Source organism: Diaporthe citri (assembly GCF_014595645.1).
Source record: "Diaporthe citri strain NFHF-8-4 chromosome Unknown scaffold_10, whole genome shotgun sequence".
NCBI classification, from domain to species: Eukaryota; Fungi; Ascomycota; class Sordariomycetes; order Diaporthales; family Diaporthaceae; genus Diaporthe; species Diaporthe citri.
In genome coordinates, this window is record NW_025064855.1 from 2,115,603 (window position 1) to 2,138,807 (window position 23,205).

General features: G+C 55.2%; 8 protein-coding genes across 8 annotated transcripts; 5 read left to right on the plus strand and 3 right to left on the minus strand.

Moving 5' to 3' along the window:
- Window positions 1-1,006: 1,006 nt before the first annotated feature.
- INS49_003788 (uncharacterized protein) lies at window positions 1,007-2,532 on the plus strand (the record flags this gene model as incomplete). The annotated part of the gene is made up of 3 exons (XM_043164578.1): window positions 1,007-1,213; window positions 1,291-2,113; window positions 2,276-2,532. The coding sequence occupies 3 exons, from the start codon at window positions 1,007-1,009 to the stop codon at window positions 2,530-2,532; spliced, it is 1,287 nt and encodes a 428-aa protein (XP_043019343.1).
- A 786-nt stretch (window positions 2,533-3,318) lies between these two features.
- INS49_003789 (uncharacterized protein) lies at window positions 3,319-4,254 on the plus strand (the record flags this gene model as incomplete). The annotated part of the gene is made up of 1 exon (XM_043164579.1): window positions 3,319-4,254. One exon carries the CDS (start codon window positions 3,319-3,321, stop codon window positions 4,252-4,254), a length of 936 nt encoding a protein of 311 aa, XP_043019344.1.
- A 140-nt stretch (window positions 4,255-4,394) lies between these two features.
- On the minus strand, window positions 4,395-7,289 carry INS49_003790 (uncharacterized protein; the record flags this gene model as incomplete). Its single annotated transcript, XM_043164580.1, has 7 exons — window positions 4,395-4,804; window positions 4,874-5,014; window positions 5,115-5,325; window positions 5,554-5,766; window positions 5,855-6,297; window positions 6,399-6,549; window positions 6,612-7,289. 7 exons carry the CDS (start codon window positions 7,287-7,289, stop codon window positions 4,395-4,397), a joined length of 2,247 nt encoding a protein of 748 aa, XP_043019345.1.
- Window positions 7,290-8,460: 1,171 nt separating this feature from the next.
- On the plus strand, window positions 8,461-10,083 carry INS49_003791 (uncharacterized protein; the record flags this gene model as incomplete). The annotated part of the gene is made up of 2 exons (XM_043164581.1): window positions 8,461-8,824; window positions 8,909-10,083. 2 exons carry the CDS (start codon window positions 8,461-8,463, stop codon window positions 10,081-10,083), a joined length of 1,539 nt encoding a protein of 512 aa, XP_043019346.1.
- A 242-nt stretch (window positions 10,084-10,325) lies between these two features.
- Window positions 10,326-11,628, minus strand: INS49_003792 (uncharacterized protein; the record flags this gene model as incomplete). Its single annotated transcript, XM_043164582.1, has 4 exons — window positions 10,326-10,641; window positions 10,734-10,852; window positions 11,042-11,293; window positions 11,557-11,628. 4 exons carry the CDS (start codon window positions 11,626-11,628, stop codon window positions 10,326-10,328), a joined length of 759 nt encoding a protein of 252 aa, XP_043019347.1.
- Window positions 11,629-13,012: 1,384 nt separating this feature from the next.
- Window positions 13,013-15,953, plus strand: INS49_003793 (uncharacterized protein; the record flags this gene model as incomplete). The annotated part of the gene is made up of 5 exons (XM_043164583.1): window positions 13,013-13,179; window positions 13,265-13,292; window positions 13,421-13,626; window positions 13,685-15,669; window positions 15,739-15,953. 5 exons carry the CDS (start codon window positions 13,013-13,015, stop codon window positions 15,951-15,953), a joined length of 2,601 nt encoding a protein of 866 aa, XP_043019348.1.
- A 2,526-nt stretch (window positions 15,954-18,479) lies between these two features.
- INS49_003794 (uncharacterized protein) lies at window positions 18,480-19,826 on the plus strand (the record flags this gene model as incomplete). Its single annotated transcript, XM_043164584.1, has 3 exons — window positions 18,480-18,635; window positions 18,792-19,524; window positions 19,579-19,826. 3 exons carry the CDS (start codon window positions 18,480-18,482, stop codon window positions 19,824-19,826), a joined length of 1,137 nt encoding a protein of 378 aa, XP_043019349.1.
- Window positions 19,827-19,955: 129 nt separating this feature from the next.
- INS49_003795 (uncharacterized protein) lies at window positions 19,956-21,677 on the minus strand (the record flags this gene model as incomplete). Its single annotated transcript, XM_043164585.1, has 4 exons — window positions 19,956-21,003; window positions 21,048-21,204; window positions 21,258-21,318; window positions 21,375-21,677. The coding sequence occupies 4 exons, from the start codon at window positions 21,675-21,677 to the stop codon at window positions 19,956-19,958; spliced, it is 1,569 nt and encodes a 522-aa protein (XP_043019350.1).
- Between the last annotated feature and the right edge of the window lie 1,528 nt (window positions 21,678-23,205).

The following is a 23,205-nucleotide window of genomic DNA, read 5'->3' on the forward strand; positions in this document are numbered from 1 at the left end:
CGCATATTGCTACAAGCCAGGCATGATGGTCAGAGGATGCTGCGAGGTCGGCGAAGGCAACTGGATCTTTGAGGCTTTGTGGCAATTTTCCGGCTCGACCTATTCGAGGGCGACCAAGATTTGATGCTCGAATGGGATGCTCGGCGTGGCGCTGAGTTGTAAGGGTACGGTTTGAAAGCAATGAGATGCCGCTATTGCCACATAACACACTATCCAATGTACAAAATCCAACGCGTGTGCAGCAGGCAGGCTGTATTACTAGCTTGACCCTTTCGCGATAGGTGAAAATGAAGGAAGTTCTATGGCATGTGGGGTTCCACAAGACAATACACTCCATGAACTGGGGAACATCCTAGGAATATAAAGATAATTAGGGCCTTCCACAGACCCTTTGCCCGATGTTTTTGCGCTCGAGAATCCAGGCCGGTCCAGCAGCAAGAATACGGAGATCAGAGGCGAACATTGCTCGACAAGCAGAGCAGTCTGCAGGGGGAATGGTGCTTCCCAGAAGGGATCGATGCATGCAACAGCGAAGATGTCATCGGGTTGTGCTCTATTTAGCAGTGCGAAAGGGTGACCTACTTGAAGATTCTATAATTGTTTTCTGGGGCACGGTGAAAGATGCAGTTGCTGGTGCAAAAGTTACGGTCTCAAGCTCTATAGAAGCTCAGATTGAACGGTTAATTATAGCTTGCCCAGATACACCACAAAGATTTGAGGAAGCCCGAGGAGCCAACCGGGTGTGTGGGATTCAGAAACCTTGCCTAAAGTAGGTGGATCTGCCGGCTGGGTCTTTCCGGCGGGGTTACACAGCACAGCAGATGGGCCACAAGTCAATGGTCGATCGACCATAAGCGCCTGTGAGATCAGCTCCCTCCACCAAGCCAACCTCCGCCTGCCGCCCTTTTCAACCGACTGCTCTACAATTCCATATCTCTAGACCCCGGAGACAACAGGTGATCTTTCTATATGCTAGACATAACACTGCATTGACATGTCCAGCATCATGCGGGGCCTGACTGCCAAGCTTACCGTTGCCGCCTGCATGTCCATGGCCATGGCAGGCGGGACCTCGGCAGACCCAACCAAGAGGCCCCAAGTTCAGATACTGCCCCCCCTGCGTGACCAGGCTCAGATCGTCGACGCCTGGACCGAGGAGCGCAGAACGCTGATCCCAGGCATCTTGCGAAAATATGGTGTTGATGCGTGGCTAGTCCGTCCAGCCTCCCGTTCTCAAGGCTGACACTTTCCCGTATCACTCCACGAATGGCATGGCTAACCTGGCTACAGATAAGCCAACGTGAATATGCCGAGGACACGGTCTTCTGGGCTCTTAAAGAGTACGCCCAATTCTCCGCCCGGCGCCGCACAACTCAGGTGATTTTTGCCAACACCACGGGCGACTCGCCGTCTTCATATCAGTGGATCGACAACACGCCTCAGGTCTGGTCTGACCTCAAGGCTGTCCTCGCCGAGCAGCAGCCACGCACTATCGCGCTGAACACACACACCGAGCTGGCCTTCAGCAGTGGTCTGCACGCCGGTGAATTGGACGCGATTGAGGCTGCCCTGGGAGAGGAGTGGGCCGACCGTTTCATCCTCGAGCCTATGATTGCCGTCGAGGTTGTCGCAACCATGGTCGACAGCCGACTTGGCTGGTACCGCAAGTTGATGGAAACAGCCTGGGCAATCATCGAGGAGGCTTTTAGCAGCAAGCATATCAAGCCTGGCGAAACGACGACCTTAGATCTGGAGTGGTGGATGAGGGAGCGTATCCAATCGCTGAACTATACTACTTGGTTCCAACCAAGCGTGTACATTCTGACGGAAAATGACTGCAGTATGTGTTCTGAGTCAAGGACGAGGAGATTTCCCGGCGACAAAGACCACGTCATCCAGTTTGGAGACATTATTCATACTGATTTTGGAGTCTCTGCCTTGGGCCTGAATACTGATACGCAACACTTGGGCTATGTGCTGGAGCCAGGCGAGACGGAGGACGACATCCCTAACAGTGTTCTTGAGGGCTTGAGGAAGGGAAATCGACTACAGGACATAACGAAGGCGCATATGCAGGTTGGTGTCACAGGAAACGAAATCCTCAGGAATATTCGTCATCAAATGGACCAGGAAAATATTCAAGGCAAGATTTACTGTCATGCCACTGGAGAGTTTGGGCATAGCGCAGGGACACTTATCGGTACGGATCCTCTACGGCCTCCTTGAACTAGCTACCACTCCATCCGACCTAAAGCTGATCGAGTAATGACTACAGGAATGACCAATCTACAAGACGAGGTTCCATTTCTTGGAGACCTTCCTCTGTTGAAGAATATATACTACAGCATTGAGCTGTTTGCGCAGCATTACATCCCGGAGAAAAACATGACGGTCAACTTCCCGCTGGAGGAGGACGTCTACTGGAACGAAGAAACTCAGGCTTGGGAATGGGTATTTGGCCGGCAGTCCAAATACCTCGTCGTTCATCCTCCCCGCAAGAGCACGGCGCAAACACCAGAGCTTGAACTCTAGTCTACCTTGAAGGCACGATTCCGAAGCGTATCGATACTGGCAAGCGCATCATGGCTGACTTCCGGTGCCCGCATAAGGGGAAAGCAGCAGCCTCAATGAAATCGAAATCACTGGCACATGAGTGGTGCGGTGGACGCAAATGAGATTTCCAGCACCAGCATCGAGCGTCCTGGTGCGAGAAGTAATCCTTACTAGTAGGAGTGACCGTTGACTTCTTTCTCCGCGAGGCGGTGGGCGACATTTCCAGCAAGCATGCGTTTCACAGGCATTTGCTGCTCTCATCGCTGAAATTCGTCTCGATTATGCCTCGGCCACCTGGGCAGGCTTGTGGACTGTGTCGAGTCCGCTTCCAGGGGCAACCCTGTCCAGACACCCATGGGCAAACACCGCGAGCTTCTCTCCCCGCGGACCGAATTGGGGGAAAGCTTCCCGAAGCTTTGAAACGTCCCCAATGTGCATGTGCTCTGAGGCCACCCAGCCGAGGCTTGTGATATTGACCATCTGTATAAACTTGGACGACGTGCCTCCGGTCGGCTTGTAGCGCACGCCCACAAACTTCGAAAGCCTCCTTTGCCGTCCACACTACCCGCACGGTTCTAGCCTTGACTCGGCTGACAAACTTTGCGAGAATATTTTATAATCCCCATTATCATAGCTAGCCGTCTGTGCCTTGAAGACGACGATCCTGATTGTGTTACTAAAATGGCGGCAATGGCGAGGACGGTCGTCCCAGTAGCCCTCCTTTCAGCCCTTCTTTTCGCCCCTGCAGAACTGATCGAACAATACATGGGCGCTGATTTCGCACGAAATACTATCCCTCGCCTCGTCCAACCCGTGCTGAAAGCTTTGGTTGGGCTCGGTATAGCCAGGACGCTCAATAAAGCGCTCAACTCACTCGCCACCAACAACTGGCGCATCTCTTCCTCGCCGCCAACCGGATCATGGGACTGGCCAAAGGAGATTGCTGTTGTGACAGGTGGTTGCAGCGGGATCGGTCTGGCATTAGTGGAGGGACTTGCGGCCAAAGGCGTTAGAGTCGCGGTTCTGGACGTCAGTGAACCTTCACCAGCTCTCACATCCAACCCCAAGGTTACCTACTTTAAGTGCGACGTCACCTCCCTACAGCAAGTAGTCGACACGGCCGACGCCGTACGCAAGAGTATGGGCGGGAATCCCACGATCCTAATCAACAACGCTGGTATCGCACGCTTCAACTCAATACTCGACATTCCAGAGCAATCCCTACGCCAGGTCCTCGGAGTTAACCTGCTGGCACTATGGTTCACCACAAAACAGTTCTTGCCAGCAATGATCAAAGAGAACAAGGGGCACATTGTAACCGTTGCGAGTCTGGCGAGCTTCATCGCACTGCCGATGAGCATCGAGTACAGCGCCACCAAGGCCGGGGCGCTGGCTTTCCATGAAGGCCTGACGTGTGAGATCAAACACTTGCACAAGGCACGCGGTATCAAAACGACTGTCGTGCACCCGAACTTTGTGCGCACGGCCATGACGCTACCGCACGCGACAAGAATTGAGAGAACACAGAAGATGATGTCTGTCCAAGACATTTCCAAACCCGTATTGGAACGCGTATTTAGCGGGAGGGGTGGTCAGCTCGTGCTACCCGCGAGGTTGGATATTCTCACAGGAATTAGGGGCTGGCCGAGCTGGATGCAAGAGGGATTGAGGGACGTATTGGGGAGGGCATCATTTCGGTAGAATCGCTAGCTGAAGCTAGCCTCCATTCGCTGCGCGTCCACAAGACTCAAAAAATAATATCTACGCTTTGATTATAGTGCCTTCCTTCCTTGCTGACAAGCATGGGTCTTCATGACATGCCTCACCTGTGAAAGTCATGTTCACGAGACGGTGATGCTGCCGGTCAGCCTGAGGTCTCGGCTCGAAGCCCCGACGCTGATACCAAAGTTTCCTTTAGGCACCACCCAATTCTGGCTAGCTACGTCCCAGTAACTCAGGTCCCTTCTCCGGAGGTTGAAGGTTGCAGTGCTACTCGCACCTGGCTGAAGAGATAGCTTCGTGAAGCCGCGGAGCTGTTTCGGTGGCGCAGCTGGAGCACCAGACGGTAATGAAAGATATAACTGGGGGACCTCGGCACCACCCACAGAGCCGCTGTTAGTAATTGTGGCTGTCACAGTAGCAACTTGTTGGAAAAGGTCGCTCCGCCCGCCTGACGCAATGGGTCCCGTCGCAGGGCCAAACGTGGCTGTTGATGTGACGGTCAATTTGGAGTAGGTAAAGTTGGTATAAGCTGTTGTGTAAGCGGTCTTGTGTTAGTAGATTGACGATTCCTCGATTTGTACATATAGAGCACACTTACACAGCCCATAACCAAACTCGTATCTTGGTGCAATGTTGGCTCGGTCAAAGTGGCGATAGTCGATGTACAGTCCCTCGGGGAAACTGTCGTCCCCGGAAGCGACAGCCGTTCCGTAGTCCGTGGCCGACTTCGCGATAGTGTCTAGAGTTTGTTAATCATTTGCTACGAAGTCAGAAGCGACATATGCTTCAAGACTCTGCCAAAGCACAGAGGACCAGAGCTGGTGCAGCATAGTACTTACAAGGGAGTTTTCCGCTGGGGTTAGTGGAGCCATAAAGGATATCCACCAACGCATTGCCACTTTCTTGGCTGCCCAGGCCTGCCCAAACAACAGCCTTCACACCATCAAGTGCCAGAATATTTTCAAGGATGACTGGGCCAACACTCTGGACCACAACTATGGTATTCTTGTTGGCTGCTGCCACTGCCTGAACGAGGGCATTGCCGTTATGCTGTGTACTTTGTTAGCAAAACCGTCTCCTTTCTTGTGTTGTTGGAGACAGAAGCATGGTCAAGGGCCTTTGTGTTATGACGGCTTCGAAGCAAGTTGGAGCCTCTCCTCAATTACACTCCAAAGCAGTTGATTTGCGCAAATACCGGCGTTGTAAATCCAAAATAGACTTATTGGGAGACAAAATGTGATGAGAATGGAGTGGAAGGGACGCAAGTGTGAGACATACCCAAGGATCAAGATTGTTCCTGTCTCCAGCATTCCCCTCGACGGTGATGTAGCCTTCTCCAGAATCGGAGGTAATGAAGACAATAGCAGCATCGGCACCAGATACTGTACTGGCCACATTGCCCGTGCTATCGCTACTGCTCAAAGTTAACGTTGTGCCATCGGCTGAGGTCCGGGTCTTCAATGCATCGTATGGTGCCGAGAAATAGGGATACTCGGATGTGCCCGATCCCCAGCCCATTCCCAAACTATTAGTATTGCACCCTCGATCCGTGCAAGCATTCGCCCCCCGATGGGTTGACGACAGCTGCGGAGCCGACGAGGGCGAGTTTTGTTGGTTTTTTGAGCGGGAGGATCGAGCCCGTGTTTCTCAACAGGACAATCCCATCCCTTGCAACAGCTCGCACATTGGTCTTGTGGTCCCCCTGGACGTTGGCCTGGATGTTGATAGGAGGGTAACCGGTATCTTGACCAACGACATACCACGCGGCTAGAATGCGTTTGACCATGTCATCCACACGGCTTTGAGCTACCTGCCCACTGTTCACCGCTTTTGTAAGTTCTGGCCCCCAAAATATTGTTCCTCCATTGAAGTCTGAGCCGGGCATGGTCATATCCAGGCCTGTGTTAGCCGCTTGGACAGTCGAGTGCTGAGCGTTCCAATCGGTCATGACATATCCCTGAAACCCAAGCTCCTGCTTCAACAACTTGTTCAACGCATTGTCGTTCTCACATGCCCATGTCCCTACTATGTGTTAGTAACCTGCTTTAGAGTTTGGAGCAATGCTGTGTATTCATGAAGATTACGAAATACAACAGACAGAACTGTAAGAGGAAAGGACTGACCGTTGATCTTGTTGTAGCTGCACATCACGCCAGCCACCCCGGCTCTGACGGAGTCGGCGAACGGCCAAAGATAGAGCTCGTGCATGCTCCTGTCATCAACACGGCCAGACATGGTTTCGCGGTTCTTCTCTTGCTCGTTCAAGATATAATGCTAGCATATCCAGAGTCAGCCATTAGCATACCAGAGAAGGATGACGATTCATGATCAAGGACTTTGGGTGGACCTCCCGGGGCTGCCACAGTAAGCCCGCCGCAACAGTCCTCAGAGAGTAATAGACTGCCGAGGCTGTCGAAGGTGTTCGACAACAGAGGAGCAAGAGCCGCCCGCCTCTGAGAAGGTGAAAGAAGCTCCCAAAAGCCACTGACCTTTGCGGTGGCCTGAACACCGGAACCCTGCATGCCCTGGATGGTCTCGGCCATAGCGATGCCAGTCAAATAAGGATCAGGCCCAAACCCCTCCCAGTTCCTGCCACCTTGTGCGATTTTCCCCAAGGGGCCGGCGACAGGGCCAAGTTGGACGTGTATGCCAGCCGCCTTTGCTTCAGCGCCCATGAACTGACCGCGCTGGCGAATCAGGTCGATATCCCATGTCGAAGCAGCTTGTATACCAGGAGTAAAGGCGGTGGAGGCCTTGCCGAAACGAATTCCCAGGGGGCTGTCCTGTAGGCACAGCTGAGGGTAGCTGATGGAGGAGATGGCCTGTGTGTTTCCGACGCAAGGCCCCTTATCCCAGCCAACGCCGGTGACAATATTCACCTTATCTTGGAGTGATAGCTTGGCGAGGGCAGCATTGGCTTTTGTATACGCTGCGGCCCAGTCGAAAGTCTGGGCGAGAGCGGGCGATGTCAATGACAACCCGAAGGTCGCGGCGAGGCACAGGTTCAGGAGCATGGTGGAGATGCTGTCTGCGGGCAGTTAGGGGGAGAAAAGTGCTATGGCTGTTCACTGTTCAACGAGCAGTATTTACGTAACCGCTTGAACCCCGTTGATCAAGCCGAGGATGGACCAGGGGGGGAGCAAACAGTGGAAGGCGGTCGAGTTTATATTGGATGGCTAACTAACACATCAGATCGCAGACGTCAAGTCGCAGACGTCAACTCGCCTCTCTTCCCAACGCACCGCAATCTGTCTGCCTGGGTACATTCAACCGGAATCAAGCCACGAGGATGATCACATCTTGTCCCTGGCGAAAAAAGGTACACCGGAAGGGAGGATCTGGGGCATGTGCCAGGTCAGGTTCGTCCCGTTTGTCGGCGTCATCACTCCTATTGGCTGCAGCCAGGGTACTCGGGAGCTGGGGGAGAAATAAGGCGGTGGTCAAGGCCCCATTAGGCTTAGATACAACCTCATCCGGCTCAAATGGCTACGTGGGCACTGCAAGGCCATGCCTGATGTGCTGGGCCTGAGCTGGGGAAACTTGTACAAAGCTCGGCGCGCCAATGCCCAGAAAACAGCGTCCGGCCCGCACAGCCCTTGGTTAATTCCTTGGCCAATATATCTTGGTTCCGAACCTTGGAAGTATGGCAGATCCTCGGCACGCCCCGCGAGGGGTCTGCCCGTCTACCACGTCCAAGGCGGCCCCGTGGCGTCATGTGCTGACATGCTTTTCTGGAAGATAATCCATCTCAAACTGCAGGTCTTCCTTGCCGGGCTGGGCGAACCATCGTACCTAGATAGTTGGGTCAGGCAGACACAGATTGCATCAAGCGTCGTTAAAAGACATCCGGAACCGGAACAAGAGAGCACCCACTTAGCACGTCCATAGGCTGCAAGTTAAGTTTGAATGTACATTACACAAATGCATACCGAAACACGAGCAAGAAGAATCAGACCGAGCGGGACCAAATGAAGCACGGCGGGACAAGGCCGGTTATCGGGTCCCGTCACGCCTCGACCGTTACCTTGCCCGCGCCCCTCCCGCGTGCATCTCCGATCCGGTCCCGGCCCGGCCAATTCAACGTCCTTCGACTTCGTCCCCCACGGATCTTGAGCCGTTGCCCGCCTCGACTGCATATACAACTCTGGACGCGACCTCTGCCAGTGCACTCTGCCCGTGCCCAAGATGACGCGAAAATCAGCAGCGCCCAGCCAGAGCGCCCAGCCAACCGTGGATGGACACCCGGACAAGTCAGGACATCCAAGGAAGCTACCCCTAGACTTCGGCAAGAGCCTCCGGGACAGCGAGTTTCTTTTTGACCGGGACTATCGCAACCTGAACCACGGCTCCTTTGGCACTATTCCCAGGCACATTAAAAATAGGCTGCGGCACTATCAGATTCTCCATGAGCGCCGGCCTGACCAGTTCATCCGCTATGACTTTCCTGCCCTCCTCGACGAGAACCGCGAGGCCGCTGCGAAGCTTATCAATGCGCCATCCGTGGACGAGGTTGTGTTCGTGACTAATGCTACCGTCGGCCTGAACACCGGTGAGTCTTCCGCGCACCCCCGGCGGCATATTCCACTTCTCATGGACACCTTGAACTGACGCCTCTTTGCCACAAACTCACAAGTACTGCGCAACCTGTCCTGGTCTGAGGATGGCAAGGACGAGATCATCCATTTCAGTACCATCTACGGCGGCATCGGGAAGACAGTCGACTATGTCGTTGACTCGACCTATGGGAGAGTATCCAGCAGATCAATCGAGCTGACATATCCCATTTCAGACGACGCCATCATCGCCAAGTTCAGGCAAGCAGTCCAAGAAAGCCGTCGGCTCAAGAGACCCCGCGCCGCGGTCTTTGACGTCGTTTCCTCGGTGCCGGGCGTGTGTTTCCCATACAAGGAAATGGTCAGCGTATGCCGCGAACTAGGGATTTTATCCGTGGTAGACGGTGCCCAGGGGATCGGGATGCTAGAGCTGGACATGACGGCCCTGGACCCGGATTTCTTCGTATCGAATTGCCACAAGTGGCTTCTTGTGCCGCGCGGGTGTGCCGTGTTCTACGTGCCCCAGCGCAACCAGCATTTAATCCGCTCGACAGTGCCAACTTCTCATGGCTACGTACCGCTTCCCGGCGCGGCACTGAGAGCGAATCCCTTGCCGCCGAGCGCGAAGGGCGTGTTTGTGAACGCCTTTGAGTACGTCGGCACCTTGGACAACTCGCCATACCTGTGTGTAAAGGACGCTCTCGAGTTTCGTGAAAGCGTGTTGGGCGGGGAAGCGAGGGTTCAGCAATACATGCGGTCCCTGGCAACGGAAGGCGGAGCCAAGATCTCGGAGAAGCTGGGGACCTGGGTCCTCGGCCACGAGCACGGTGAAGGACACAGCTTTACAAATTGTGCCATGGTCAATGTCGCAATGCCGCTCGTCGTCAAGCAGGGTCACATTCAGGGCTCCTTCACTCCCATGGACAGGCAAGATGAGAGCCAAACGGGGCGGGGCGGCGCTCAGGATGCTGCAGCACCTGTGATTTCCGCAGGGCCTGAGGGCCAGGATGCTCAAATACAGAGGAGAGCGGAAGACATAGTGATCCCGCACGAGGACGCCCATAGGATCTGGGAATGGATGACAAAGATCCTCGTGGATGACTACCAGACCTTCATCCCGTTATTCTATCATGATGGGAGGTTTTGGGCCCGCTTGAGCGCTCAGGTGTACTTGGACATGGATGACTTTGAATGGGCTGGCGAGACGCTCAAGCTGCTGTGTGAGAGGGTAGCGAGGAGGGAACACGGGCCGTGACAATCTCTAGTCAAGGTTATCTCAACATGTCTCATGGAGCACAAGTCTCTGATGGAGATGTCTCTTGCTATAGCAAGGCGAACGGAGACGAGACTGTGCTTGTAGATTCGGCCGGGATTGGTGCCCAAGCCATAAATGTTGTGTGACTGGCTATACATGGACTGTCACTAGTTCCTATGAGTAGCGAACAGTCATCCTCCTTCGGCCCGCAGGCGAAAGACCTGCAACACGACATGGGATATCTACCACTTTGCCTCCTTGCTGTTGACAAAGGCCTTCAGGATGCCGATGATCTTGTCCAGGGCGCCCAAGTACTGCTGCATGAGCTCGTTGACCTTGGCCTCGTCGTCTCCCAGCTTCTTGTAGAAGTCGTTGCGAGCGGGGCAGGCGCTCATGGCGGCACTGAAGAGGGGCTTGACCACGAAGCTGTGGTGGGGCTTGAGGGTGGTGCCGTAGGCGTTGCGGAATGAAGTGGCGAGCTCTTCGGTCTTGTTGTTGATGTTGGCATTGAGGGCGAGGCACATGAACTCGAGGCCCCTGTTGTCCATAGAGGTAGGTCTGTGTCAGCGAGGGACAGGTGAACAGATGCGTAGGCCCTGGTGCGGTCTGGGGAAAGGAGGGGAGGGGCCGACGGTTGAAAAGAGACGCACCGGGTCAGCCACAAGAGGCCTTCGGTTGCAACGTGCTTCTTGGACTTGAGCTCGTTGACGACGAGCTCCTGCAAGGTGGCGGACTCTGCAGGAGCCTCTGTGTAGCGCTGGTTTATTTTCTGGAGGAGCAGGAGTCAGCACTGGCTCGTGTGTTTTTTTTTTTTTTTTTTTTTTTTTTTGGGGGGGGGGGGGGCATCGGGAAGAGGATGTTGTTCATACGGTGATGTTGCCGTTCATGTCGTTCTTCACGAGAGAGAAGGTGGTAGGGCCGAGGAGGTCTGGCAGCCGGGCTGTTAGCTTCAGGGTACGGATTTCGTTGGCTTGATGGGATGAGGCGGCGTGCCGAAGATGGGAGTCAGAGACTCGGCGGCCTCGATGAACTCCTTGGTAGCAATGGCATTGTTCTTGTCGGCATCGACGGGGACGTCAACGAAGGAGCGCTTGAAGGTGTTGGCGTCGAAGAAGGTGCCACCAGGGGGGATAACGGGAGCAGACATGATGGCGGTGCTGGTGGCGTTGGTGGTGAGCAGGAGGAGCTGGGTCTGCGTTGGTAGGATGGTCTGTGGGAGTCGTCGATATGTTATTGTAGGCGAGGATGCGGTGTAATGTGGTGTGGTGTGGTGTGTTGTGTTGTCAATGTTTGATGCGGGAGTTAGAGACACATGGCAGTTCACCAGCTCCTCAATGCATTGGACAAGGCAATGCACCGCAGTCGAGCGAGTCGAGGCGCGTCCCGACTCGTTGCAGATGGAGCTCCCTCTCCCCAGCTTGACCTGACCGCCCCTCGCCAATTTGGTGCCGGGGTACCTGTCCATTGGAGTACCCAGGTGGTCTGGACACCTGTGTCGTGTGTAGCATATCCCTGGAAGGTGGGGTCGTTAACAGGAGCCGACATGGTGACAGGTATGAGAGCGTTAGTCGCCAGGGACAGACGGTGAGCATCCCATTCCCAAGCGAGTACCTGGGACCTTTCACGGCGGTCCCCAAGGTGGCCCACCCAGATGGTTGCCCCTGAATCCCCGATTGCATTATCTGATCAGATCAGATCAGACGCACCCTGCGCTGCACTGGTCTACTGTGCTCTACCTACTGCCATGTCTGCTCCTGAGGTTTTGTCAGTCTACCACCATCTACCGAGTATAGGAGGTGTTCACCAACCTCGTACAGTGGGCAGCATAAATATCCAGGTAGGTGTGTTATGGGTAGAATGCAGTGCAGTGCCGTAGCCATGATGACGAGTGCCAAGGACAGGCACGAGCTGCTCGTCTTGCTGTCGTACCGGCATAGCGGTACGACCTTCACTCATCAAGCATCCAGCGGCACACAATCCATCCCGTGGGACAACCTCCCTTTGGAATGAAATTTGATGGGCTAGCCTGATTTGCCTACTTTCGAACATTCACCTGGTTGCTAGCAATCCGTAGCTTGTATATTCGCAGCCAACCAGCCCCTTGTTGTAGGGTCGTTGCGAGCTCGACGTCATCGCTTGCCTGCGTGGGTACTGGGATACAAGGCCTGTGTACCGTGCACAGTAGTACACTAGTCTGGGTAGTGGTTGGGATTGCACCAATCCCGCTCGACCTAGGCACATAGCAGCATGTGGTCTGCCCTGGCCCAACCTGAACGTCGATACTACTACCCACTCATGGACTGCAGTCTCGGTCCAACCCAATTGTGCAATTGTGCATTATACGCATCATTCAACATGTTGTATTCAATATCGCCTGTCGTGGGCGGTCAATTGATGGGCCATGGCCTTCGCAAACCAGAGTCTGGCTGGGTGGGGGGCCTGGTTGGTTGGTTGTTGATTGATTGATTGATTGATGCCGTTGATTGGGCCCAAGCTGGACCAGGAAGAAAAGCTGGTCCAAGCTGGTACCAACAAGTAGGCACAGCCCACCCAGCCCACCCAGCCCACCATCCTTCCCCTCCGTTGCGAGCCAAACCCTGTTTCAGGCACGGGTGGTGCATACTGTTACATACAATGCATGTACGGCCTCTGCTACCGTGACAGTTGCCCCTGCCAATGCCCCATGCCCATCATCTATCCAACCCACAACATCCATCACGTCCACACATCCTGATTTCGATTCGAGCCTGCTGTATATGCCCGCCCACCTGTCCATGACTGCCACGGACGAGGTGCGCGCTTTGCTGGAAAAGTCTACATATTGCGCGGACACCCGGTCCACGCTTCTGCTCCCGTTCACCTTCCTCCCCTTAGCCCTCAGATCCCCCACTCGCTCTCTCAGCTGATCTGCCCCGCCCCCGCCCTGGCCATGTCTCATTCTCATCAACCCCACGGCCACGGCAACGGGGTCAAGCACGACGACAATGATGATGATCACAGCCTCAAGGAGAAGATCAAGCATCCCTTCCACGAGCTCAAGGAGAAGCTCGAGGGCACCCACCTCCACAGCCTCAAGGTCGGCCTGATCCACAAGAAGTGCGCCTGCTCCCTCTCCATCTTTCCTCTCCTCCGACGTCTTCGTCGTGCCCACCGAACCGTGCTGACACGCCGTCCTCTGCAGGCATCAGATTGGGAAATTCGCAAACTTGGTGCGCATCACACTCCCCATATCTACCCCAATGTAGAAACTTGAAATTTTGAATACAAGTAGTATTCTTCGTCTCCCCAAGCCCGGAAATAAGTAAGCACTGCCATTGACCACCCGCTCTGGCAATAGTTCAACCCCCAGCACCGTCATGACGAGGAGCATGAGAAGGCCTGTGATGAGAAGCGCACAAAAATATGCGAGTCTCACCGTTTCAAGTCCTTCTTCCCCGAGCGGGACGGCAACCTGATCAAGTGGTATGTGGACGGCCGTGACTATTTCTGGGCCGTATCAGAGGCCCTAGAAAAGGCCAAAGAGGTCATCTATATCGAGGACTGGTGGCTTTCTCCGGAGCTGTTCATGCGCAGGCCCCCCTATTACAACCAGGGAGTTCAGGCTGGACCAGATCCTCAAGCGCCGTGCCGAGGCCGGTGTCCAGATCTATATCGTCGTCTATCGCGAGGTCGAGGCCGCCATCACCTGCAACTCGGCCCACACCAAGCATGCCCTGCAGGCCCTATGTCCCGAGGGCTCTCCCGGCTACGGCAACATCAGGATCATGCGTCACCCGGATCACAATGTCTTCGAGAACGCCGCCGACATGACCTTCTACTGGGCGCACCACGAGAAGTTCCTCGTCATCGACTACGAGATGGCTTTCATCGGTGGTCTGGACCTGTGCTTTGGCCGCTGGGACAACCATCAGCACCAGCTATCCGATCTGCACCCCGAGGGCATCCAGCACGAGGTGTGGCCCGGCCAGGATTTCAACAACAACCGCGTCATGGACTTCAAGAACGTCGACGACTGGAAACAGAACGAGGTCAGCAAGGCCGAATACGGCCGCATGCCGTGGCACGACGTCGCCATGGGCCTCATCGGGCCGTGCGTCTACGACATCGCAGAGCACTTCGTCTTGCGCTGGAACTTCGTGAAACGCGACAAGTACAAGCGCGATGAGCGCTTCGACTGGCTCGAGCTACGGGGACGTCAGGGTGAGGACGAGGACCTTGTTGGCGTGCAGCGGCCCAAGCATCCTGTCGGCGACTATGTCCTACATCCCCCCTCTCCAATGGAGACCAAGAACCTGGACAACCGAGGCTCGATCCATGCTCAGATTGTTCGGTCCAGCGCTGATTGGTCAAGCGGTATCCTGACGGATCACTCCATTCAAAATGCGTATTCGGAGATCATACGCTCTGCGGACCATTACGTATACATAGAGAACCAGTTCTTCATCACTGCCACCGGTGACCAGCAAGCCCCGATCCACAACACCGTCGGCCGGGCCATAGTGGATGCTGTGGTCCGTGCCGGAAAGGAGAATCGCAAGTTCCGCGTCATCATCATGATTCCTGCTATCCCAGGATTTGCAGGTGATCTCCGCGACGACGCTGCTATCGGCACGCGTGCCATCATGGACTATCAGTACAAATCTATCTGCCGCGGTGAACATTCCATATTTGAGCAGGTCCGCAAGGAGGGTGTGGACCCCACGCAGCACATCTTCATCTTCAATCTTCGCAGCTACGACCGGATCAACGTGACTCCTTCGGTTAAGAAACAGGAGGAACAGTCAGGCGTCAAGTATCAAGATGTCCAGCGTGCCGAGGCCGAAGAGATCATGGGGTCTGGTATCCACGGCTCGACGGATGTACATGGAGAAACGGATACCCACATGGGCCAGAAGGGCGTAGGACAGTCCCTGAAGGGCCGGGCCGAGGAGAAGGCCCAGCTCAAGGCCGAGGAGCAGAAACCTGTGGAGCAGGAGCACAGTGAGGATATAAAGAGGCGGTTCGCAGATTCAATGCAGGAAGGCCAGGGCGAATCCAAGTCATCCGCTAGCGTGGCGCATTGCGCCATGTCAAACACAGGCAAGCTCCTCAGCGAGGTTTGGGAAGGCGAGGAGGAAGATGAAGTCAACAACTGGATCCAGGAGGAACTCTACATCCATGCCAAGCTTCTCATAGTGGATGACCGCATCGTGGTGTGCGGGTCGAGCAACCTCAACGACCGCAGCCAGCTTGGATACCACGACAGCGAACTCAGCATCGTCATGGAGGACACAAACCGGATCCCATCTGTCATGGACGGGAAGGAGTTTGAGGCAGGGTACCATGCCGCAACCCTGCGGAGGTACCTGTGGCGGGAGCACCTGGGGCTGCTACCGCCGCAGATCAATGATGCGTCCGACGATCTAAACGCACGGCCGCCAGGCGATGGCACCATGAACGACATCTGGGACCAGGGTGAGGCGGCCGAAAGCTACAAGTTCGTGGAGGACCCCTTGAGTGACAAGCTGTGGGAGATGTGGACGGAGCGGGCGACGGTGAACACGAAGATTTTCCAGCAACTCTTTCATGCTGATCCTGATGACCACGGTAAACCTGGCCCCTTCTGCTTGAATGTTCGCGAATACATAAAGGTGACAAAGGCTAACATGAAAGCAGTCAAAACTTTTGAGGATTATGATCTTTTCTTGCCACCAAAGGGTGTCAAGGCTGGCCACATCTTCGACCGTATGCAGGACCCCATCGAGATCCGCAAGAAGTTGGACAAAGTCAAGGGCCATCTTGTATGGATGCCGCTGGAGTTCTTGAGGGACGCCAACATGGCAGAGACCGGGCTGCAGGTCAACCAGATCACGGAGAGTGTTTATACCTAGATGCAAAAGCGCTGTAGGACCATTGGCTGTTCGAGATGTATGTGGTAATATGGTAATTGTCTTAATGAATTATGCTTAATGCTTTGTACATGTAGAAGTACGTAGGAATATCCAACGTCCCCAAAGAGACGGCCATACCTCTGCCATAAAAGAAATTCCTCTCGACAACACTAAAGTATCATCATCCGTTCTTATGTAGAAAGTAAACCGTCTCTTCCTTCCTTGTGTGCATTAGCCAGTGTTCGGTCAGCTGTGGGACACCCTCCTACGGGATAGCTCTACTGCTCCTGTAGAATGTCCTTCCCTGGGATAATTTCTACATAACAGGCTCCTCTCTTCCAAGATGAGCTACCTCCCGGGGTTTAAGTTTACATGAGGGGTTGCAGGGTATCTTCAATGGGCTATCTCGTCAAGTCACAGAGCACAGCTAATGGCCAGGGTTGGTGACATCGGTCGTGTTTCGCAAGACGTCTTTCACTCCTTGCACATGTGCTTTGCCAGTCCTTCAAATGCCGGCAAAGACGAGGGTTTCTCACCTTCTGGCTCTCTGAGAAGGACGGGTCCCGCGCTTCAAGTCGGTTCTTGAGATGGACATACCTCAGAAAACAAATCAGGTTCAGGGAGGCACACTCTCCAAGTCAAATACGATTGGTTATTTGCTCTACAAGCTACCGGCGCCCAAAGCTATATTGTACCCAGGTACGTCTAAATATATCATAAGCAGGTTTCAAAGTCCTTTTCCGCATGCCCGAAAAACTCCAGCGAGCTACCTAGGTACCTAATTAGAGGTCTTTGATGAACAGCCTGCTTTATGATGACCACTCGGGGAAGCACGTCTTCCGAATTTTGTTACCGTTATGATATAACCTGAACGCAATTACAAGAGTCGACATCAAATCTCTCAAGCCTCATGCCTGCTGACTCTCGCTCCCGGCATGGCTGCGTTTCCTCAAAATAAATAAGACCCATACCAAGGCCATCCCATCCAGCTTAGAATTGGCGAGCCGCAAGCTAGTGCATTCTTGACAGTTTGACATTCCGAGGCTTAGTCCTCGTTTTCACCAGGGTTCAAGCCAAACTGGGTGGAATATACCTCAGTCTGGCATGGGGAATCACTAGTACCACCATCGTTCGAATATTCGTTCATCGCGGTTCTAAAACCAGTGTAGGCTCAGTAGTATAGCCTGCTACTTCTCTCTTATAAGGTTTTAAAAATTCTGTCACCGATCCGCCTACGGCCAGATCATCTCATCATGGTCAGTGCCGCACTCCTCACTTCCCCCTAGCCATGGCATTGTCTGCCCGCCATGAATGTACGAACAGCGGTCACGTCCTTCCCGCTGCGGTACCTTAGCAGGGCAATAAGCAGAAGAGGCGGATTAAATTCATTGACAAGCGATTGTACTTTCGGAAGTCCAAGATATGGCAACAAGGACGCGCAACGTCAATTCGACCACACATGCTGCGAGCATAATTTCAACCCCACGGTAGGTTGTAGATGAGGCTCAGGTATTGCCCACACGTTTTGCCCTGTTCGGCATCCATCTATAGCACCTCAGACCTATCGGTGGTTGCGGAGAAGGCAGGGTCAGGCTTCCGCTGGTGAATGTCTCCACCAGTGAGACAGGCAAGATTGAATTTGGCTCTATGGAACAGTGGCATCTCTCGAACATGCTCAATGTAGAGGAAGACAAACATACTACATAGGGGTGACTTTTTTGCAGATTTGCCAGCGATCCAATCTGGGGAGTTTTGCTCTGGGCATTTCCCAAGTCTCAGAGCTTTGGCCCAAGAGAGACACCTGGTAATTATTGGCAGTGCATATTCCGGACCACCAAAATGGGGACATGTGGCATTGTAAGCAGCATTGCGTGATCCTCAATGACGACCGCCCCGGGGCTTTCGAGTTGAGCGTTGCCGTTTGAATGGGCCTTATTGGTGCCGAGCGTGGTGGCGGCATTGCGTGATATCGTCCCGCGATAGCAACATGGAAGCACCCACTCACATGACATGAGTCGCCATTCGTTTTGCGAGAGCCGGCTGGGCCTGCAGGAGCATCGACAGCCGTGTGGAGGACGGGAATTTGTGACCATGGTAGCATGGGTGAATAGTCAAATCAAGGCGTAGCCCCGTCTTATCTCCAAATGAATTACACCTATCGACCGCCATGTCGTGCGGTACAAGGCCTCCAGCCGCCGAGGGCCTAAGATGTCCGGCGCGGGAAAGGCGTGGGTTTCGATGCACTAGACTAGATGTTCAAACGATGTCGGAGACCTGCGGCGGGCCACTTGGGCGAGGGGGTGACCTCGCGCAATCTGCCTCTTCGATGGTGGTGATGGTCAATACCCCGCATGGGGTCATGGACCCGGCCCCAGAACAACACTCGATAGGTATAAAGACAACTCTTGTTCTCTCCAGGAATCGTCCTTCTTCTCTTTCGGAATCAAAAAAATTTCTGGTTCCCGAGAAAAGTACTGTGCGGAGATACACAAGTCCAGAGACAAAAGTACATAAACTATTGCAGACATGGCTCCATCCGCCACCGAGACCATCACCGTCACCCAGCCGCCGCTAAAGCTGCACTCGACAAAGTCCGGCACGGGTGACTACAAGCAACTTCAAGCGCACAATGTCGACAGGGACGCCGAGGAAGGCAGGAAGGAAGGCATCAAGGCCGCCAAGGTGAGAGACCCCACCAACTACACCCGACTTGTCCTTTGCGTTCGCATGCTTCTCTCTGCTCGTCTTGAACACTTTACGCCATGCCAAGCGTAGGATAAAGGTGACCCGCAGCAATTTCATTAGCCTGACTGACCGTGCTCCTCCAACCCGGAACAGTATGCCAACTACCTTCCCACGTGGGACCCTAGCCAGAAATATCCTCCCCTAACGCCCTTCGAGCACTACGAGCATGGGCAAGACGCGGACACCTCCTTCAAGGACCTCCTCCCGGCGGAGTCGAAGGTCGTCGACCTGACGCCAACCATCGGGAGCGAAGTTCGCGGTGTCCAGCTCTCCCAGCTCTCGAGCGCGGGCAAGGACCAGCTGGCCCGTTTTGTAGCTGAGCGCAAGGTCGTCGCCTTCCGTGGGCAGGACTTTGCCAAGCTGCCCATCAAGGACGCGTTGGAGTGGGGCGGATACTTCGGGCGGCACCATATTCATCCTACGTCCGGGTCGCCCGCTGGATACCCTGAGGTCCATCTCGTCCACAGAGCTGAAGGTGACAAGAGCCACGAGTCGTTCTTTGAGACACGCACAAGCTCTGTCGCCTGGCACTCGGACGTCTCCTACGAGGCCCAGCCGCCCGGCACCACATTCCTGTACATCCTGGACAAGCCGGAGACGGGAGGTGACACGCTGTTCGTGGATGCCGTGGAGGCTTACAACCGGTTGAGCCCGCTGTTCCAGGAGCGGCTGCATGGACTGCAAGCGGTGCACTCTGGTATCGAGCAGGTGAATGCCGCCGTCTCCAGGGGGAGTATTGTGAGGAGGGAGCCGGTGTACCATGCTCACCCTATTGTGAGGACGCACCCGGCGACGGGTCAGAAGGCGCTTTATGTCAACCCACAATGTGAGTATCCCTTTCAAGCCTGTGGGGTTGGGGCAGTGCTGATCCGGAGAGTAGTCACCCGCGAAATCGTTGGCTTGAAGAAGGAAGAGTCGGATGCGCTCCTGAAGTTCCTGTATGACCACTTGGCCTACGGGGCTGACTTCCAGGCCAGGGTCAAGTGGGAGGAGGGCACAGTTGTTGTGTGGGACAACAGAGTAACTCAACACTCGGCCTTGGTGGACTGGAAGAATGGGCAGAGAAGGCATTTGGCCAGGATCACTCCTCAGGCGGAACGTCCCTTTGAGACGCCCTTCAAGGCATGAACTGGTCTGTTAGTAGAGGTGGCTCCTTTATAAAATGTTACTTCACGACCAAGTCTACCCTAAATACTAGGTCAATCCGCATTTGTGACCGCCTCCGCCTGTGCTGGCGACGAGGTCGCCCGTCCATATTCAGACTGACGGGACTGCAAGTGCTGCGTTCGATGTGACCTGGCTCTTGGGCCTGGCCTGACTTGCTTCCCTCCCAGTCGGTTCGTCCGGAGTCGTGGGTCTGTGGCCGCGCTGGGGCTTGGACTTGCTACGGCGTGCCCTCAAGCGTCGTTGAAAGTATGTTTCTGAGCCACTGTCCGAGCCATCATTGACCTCAGCAGACTGCGGAGTCGGGGTTCGTGAAGCGTGATCGGTTGACATGGGCTTTTGTGGGCCCCTGTCCCGCGCCGAGATGTCTTTATTTGTTACTGTCCTCCTTGAGGCTGCTGCAGTCAAGTGGTTCGCTTGCAATGTTCCGTAAGATCTCGCTGAGTGCTGCTCGAGATCATCCACGTTGCTGTCATGATCTGACTGAGAACGGGCCAGTCCCGGAGGCAGGCCACTTCCTACGGCGGCCTGCTCAGGAATACCGCGTGGCCCATAACGAGCATGCGCGGTCTTGGCGGTTGACATCGAGATTTTGTGATGCGTGGCCTTGGCCGATGGCGATGGAGTGCCAGTGCGAATGCCAAGGCTGCTTGGTTGGCTGCTTGTGCTTATAGCAGCGGCACGCGCCTTGCCGTTGGAGGTTGCGGTGCTCGTCAAGGGCTGTGCCCTCTTCCGAGGACTGTCCAACAGGCTGGCCAGATGGGTACGTTTTCTGGGGGGTTGAATTTGGAATCGGTCGGTATCCTCATCGTCGGGTTGTGCGGCAGTGGCAGCGGCAGCGGCTGGGGCAGCGCCTGAGGCTGAGCCTAAGGCCTCGGAATGCAACTTGGCCGTTGCAATGGCTCGTCGCTGGGAGGCGACCAAGGTAGAGGCAGCTTGGCGTCGCACCACCTCAAGAGTCGGGGGGCGTGTGACGGGCCGCGCGAGAGTGTGGATGGTGGGATTTTGCTTCTTGGCCTCGTCCTTCAGACGGCGGTACTGAGCGGCGTGGAGGTGGGCGGTAAAGCGGGCAGCAACCGAGTAGAACTCGTCCTCGACCATGCGCCAGCGGTCATCATTGTCAAAGCCCTCGAGCATGAAACTGTACGGGAGTCAGCTTCAACGGATGACGTGCATTGTTCTAACTCTGGCTGGGAGACGGGACGAGGGGGCATGGGAAACGAGGTATGGGAGAGAGGGCCAGCAGGGAGGTTCCGCGGGTCCAGGCATCCAGGCACCAGAGGCCCATGGCGTGGTATTTTGGGACGCGGGGTGCGGGATGCGGGAGTCTGACCACCAGTCACTGGCAATCAGGTAGTGGCAGTCAGTCGGTCAGTTAGTGGTGGTGCTACTGACCTTTCAGGAAGGGGAGCTTCAGACGGTCGGGCAGGGCTTGAGGGCGACGAGGCGGAGCCGTCTGTGCGTGGGTGTGCAGGGCTGGGAGCGGGCGATCGTGGTGGGACAGGGCCTGACACAAGCATTGGGCGAGCCGAAGGCGCGGCAGGTGTCGCGCGGGAGAGAGAGGTCCCAGGCGGTGGTGAGGCGGTTGTTGTCGGATGTAGACTGGCTGGTGGTTTCGGCGTGGAAGGGTGGCCGACGGGTTTCCAAGGCAGCGTCCTGCCCATCGTCACGGGCGACCTCCAGCCAAAAGTGCAAAAACACAGGACGGTCGATCAGATCAGAAGCCGGGACGAAATGCGGGCCGGACGATGGAGAGGACGGATGACGGGCGCTCGGCGGTGGGCGGTGGGCGATGGGTGATGGACCGTGAACCATGGACCGTGGGGCCGTGGACGGTGGACCGTCGAGTTTGGGGGATGGGAGGATGGAGGGGTGATGGTTGACGGCCAACACGCATAGACAGACGATGGTGGTTGTTGGCTGATTGGATGACGGGTCACTGACCGGGGGAGGGGGACAAAGACTGGCGGCAGGCAGGTCGACTCGATGCGGAAAGTCTCAGATCCGTTTGAAGACGTCGAGGGGAAGAGAAACTCTACACGGTGCTGGCTGTGCGCGCGTAGTAGCTAAGGAAGGAAGCAAGCAGCAGTGGCGACAGTAACCGTAGCAGCAACCGTAACAATAGCAGCAGCAATAGAAGCCGCAGCAGTCGCGAGCAGCAACAGCAGGCGAGGCTGTTGCCGTGCCGGTCCGTAAATAGGCACACCGGTAGTTCAATTGAAATAATCATTCTACTCATTACACAACTGCGCATGTATAAGCTTAACCGCCGGCCAGTCGGTCAGATCGCTCCGATCACTACGATCCGGGAGATCAGTCAGCAGCAGCATCGCAAAGACGACAAGCCAGGAAGGACCCCACCCAGGCTCCTATAGTTAATTGCCTACTACCCGCGACCTCCAACCTCCCAAACACGCCACACCTTCTTGGGTACGTACTGCGATAACCGCAAGGTTGGTATCTGGGCGAAAGGGAAGGTCCTGCCAGGAGTGTAAGGGGTCCTGCTCTGTCCACATCCCGCCTGGGCGGCCTGCAAACAGGTAGACCACCATGCCTGATGAGTAGGTACCCAGGTGTCTACATAGGCCTAGTTGGCCTCATCAACAGCCAGCCCGTTGATTCGCCCACTACTGCCGTAGCCGTTGACTTGTTTTACAATGTCGACACTACTGCACTGTACCTGGCCAGGTACGTACTCTGTCGCTTACCCTGGCCCTGGCCCCAGCCGCGGCAGGGGCGATAAGGTTTTGAGCCTCCATGTTGCACCATCACAGCGAAACACCCCGAGGCACTTCGACCCTGGGAGCTCAACTGGACAAGACTCAAATCTCCACACACTCACTGCACACATCTGCCATGCTCCGCGCGACCGGCACCTGCATGCTGCGTATCGCCTCGTGCGTATCGCTAGGCGCCTTGTGGTGGGTGCGTGTGTGTGTTTTTGTATTGAGGCGATTTGAGCCGAGTTGAGTTGAGTTGAGGTGGCGACTCGGCCGCCGCCAGGTCTCGCTCATCACATCCATTGTCCCATTGAATCTCGTTCCATTCCATGACATCCTCATCTCGCTGCATGGACCTCCAAATTGGGCATCGTGCTATGCACAGATCTGATCGGGAATCGGAATCCCCATGGCCAAGGCCCGCAACGCAATTTGACGTCAACCGGCCCTGCAGCCCGGTACACTAGAAGATGGAACAAAGAGTAGAGTATAGTCCATTCCATTGCCTGAACTGTTTTGCTGCTGCGGTGCAAATGCCTCCCGTAGTAGGCTAGGTACCTAGGTGGTGTGTATGTAACCTTACAGCACGGTAGCAGCCCAGCATACCTCTATGGTCCGCCCCT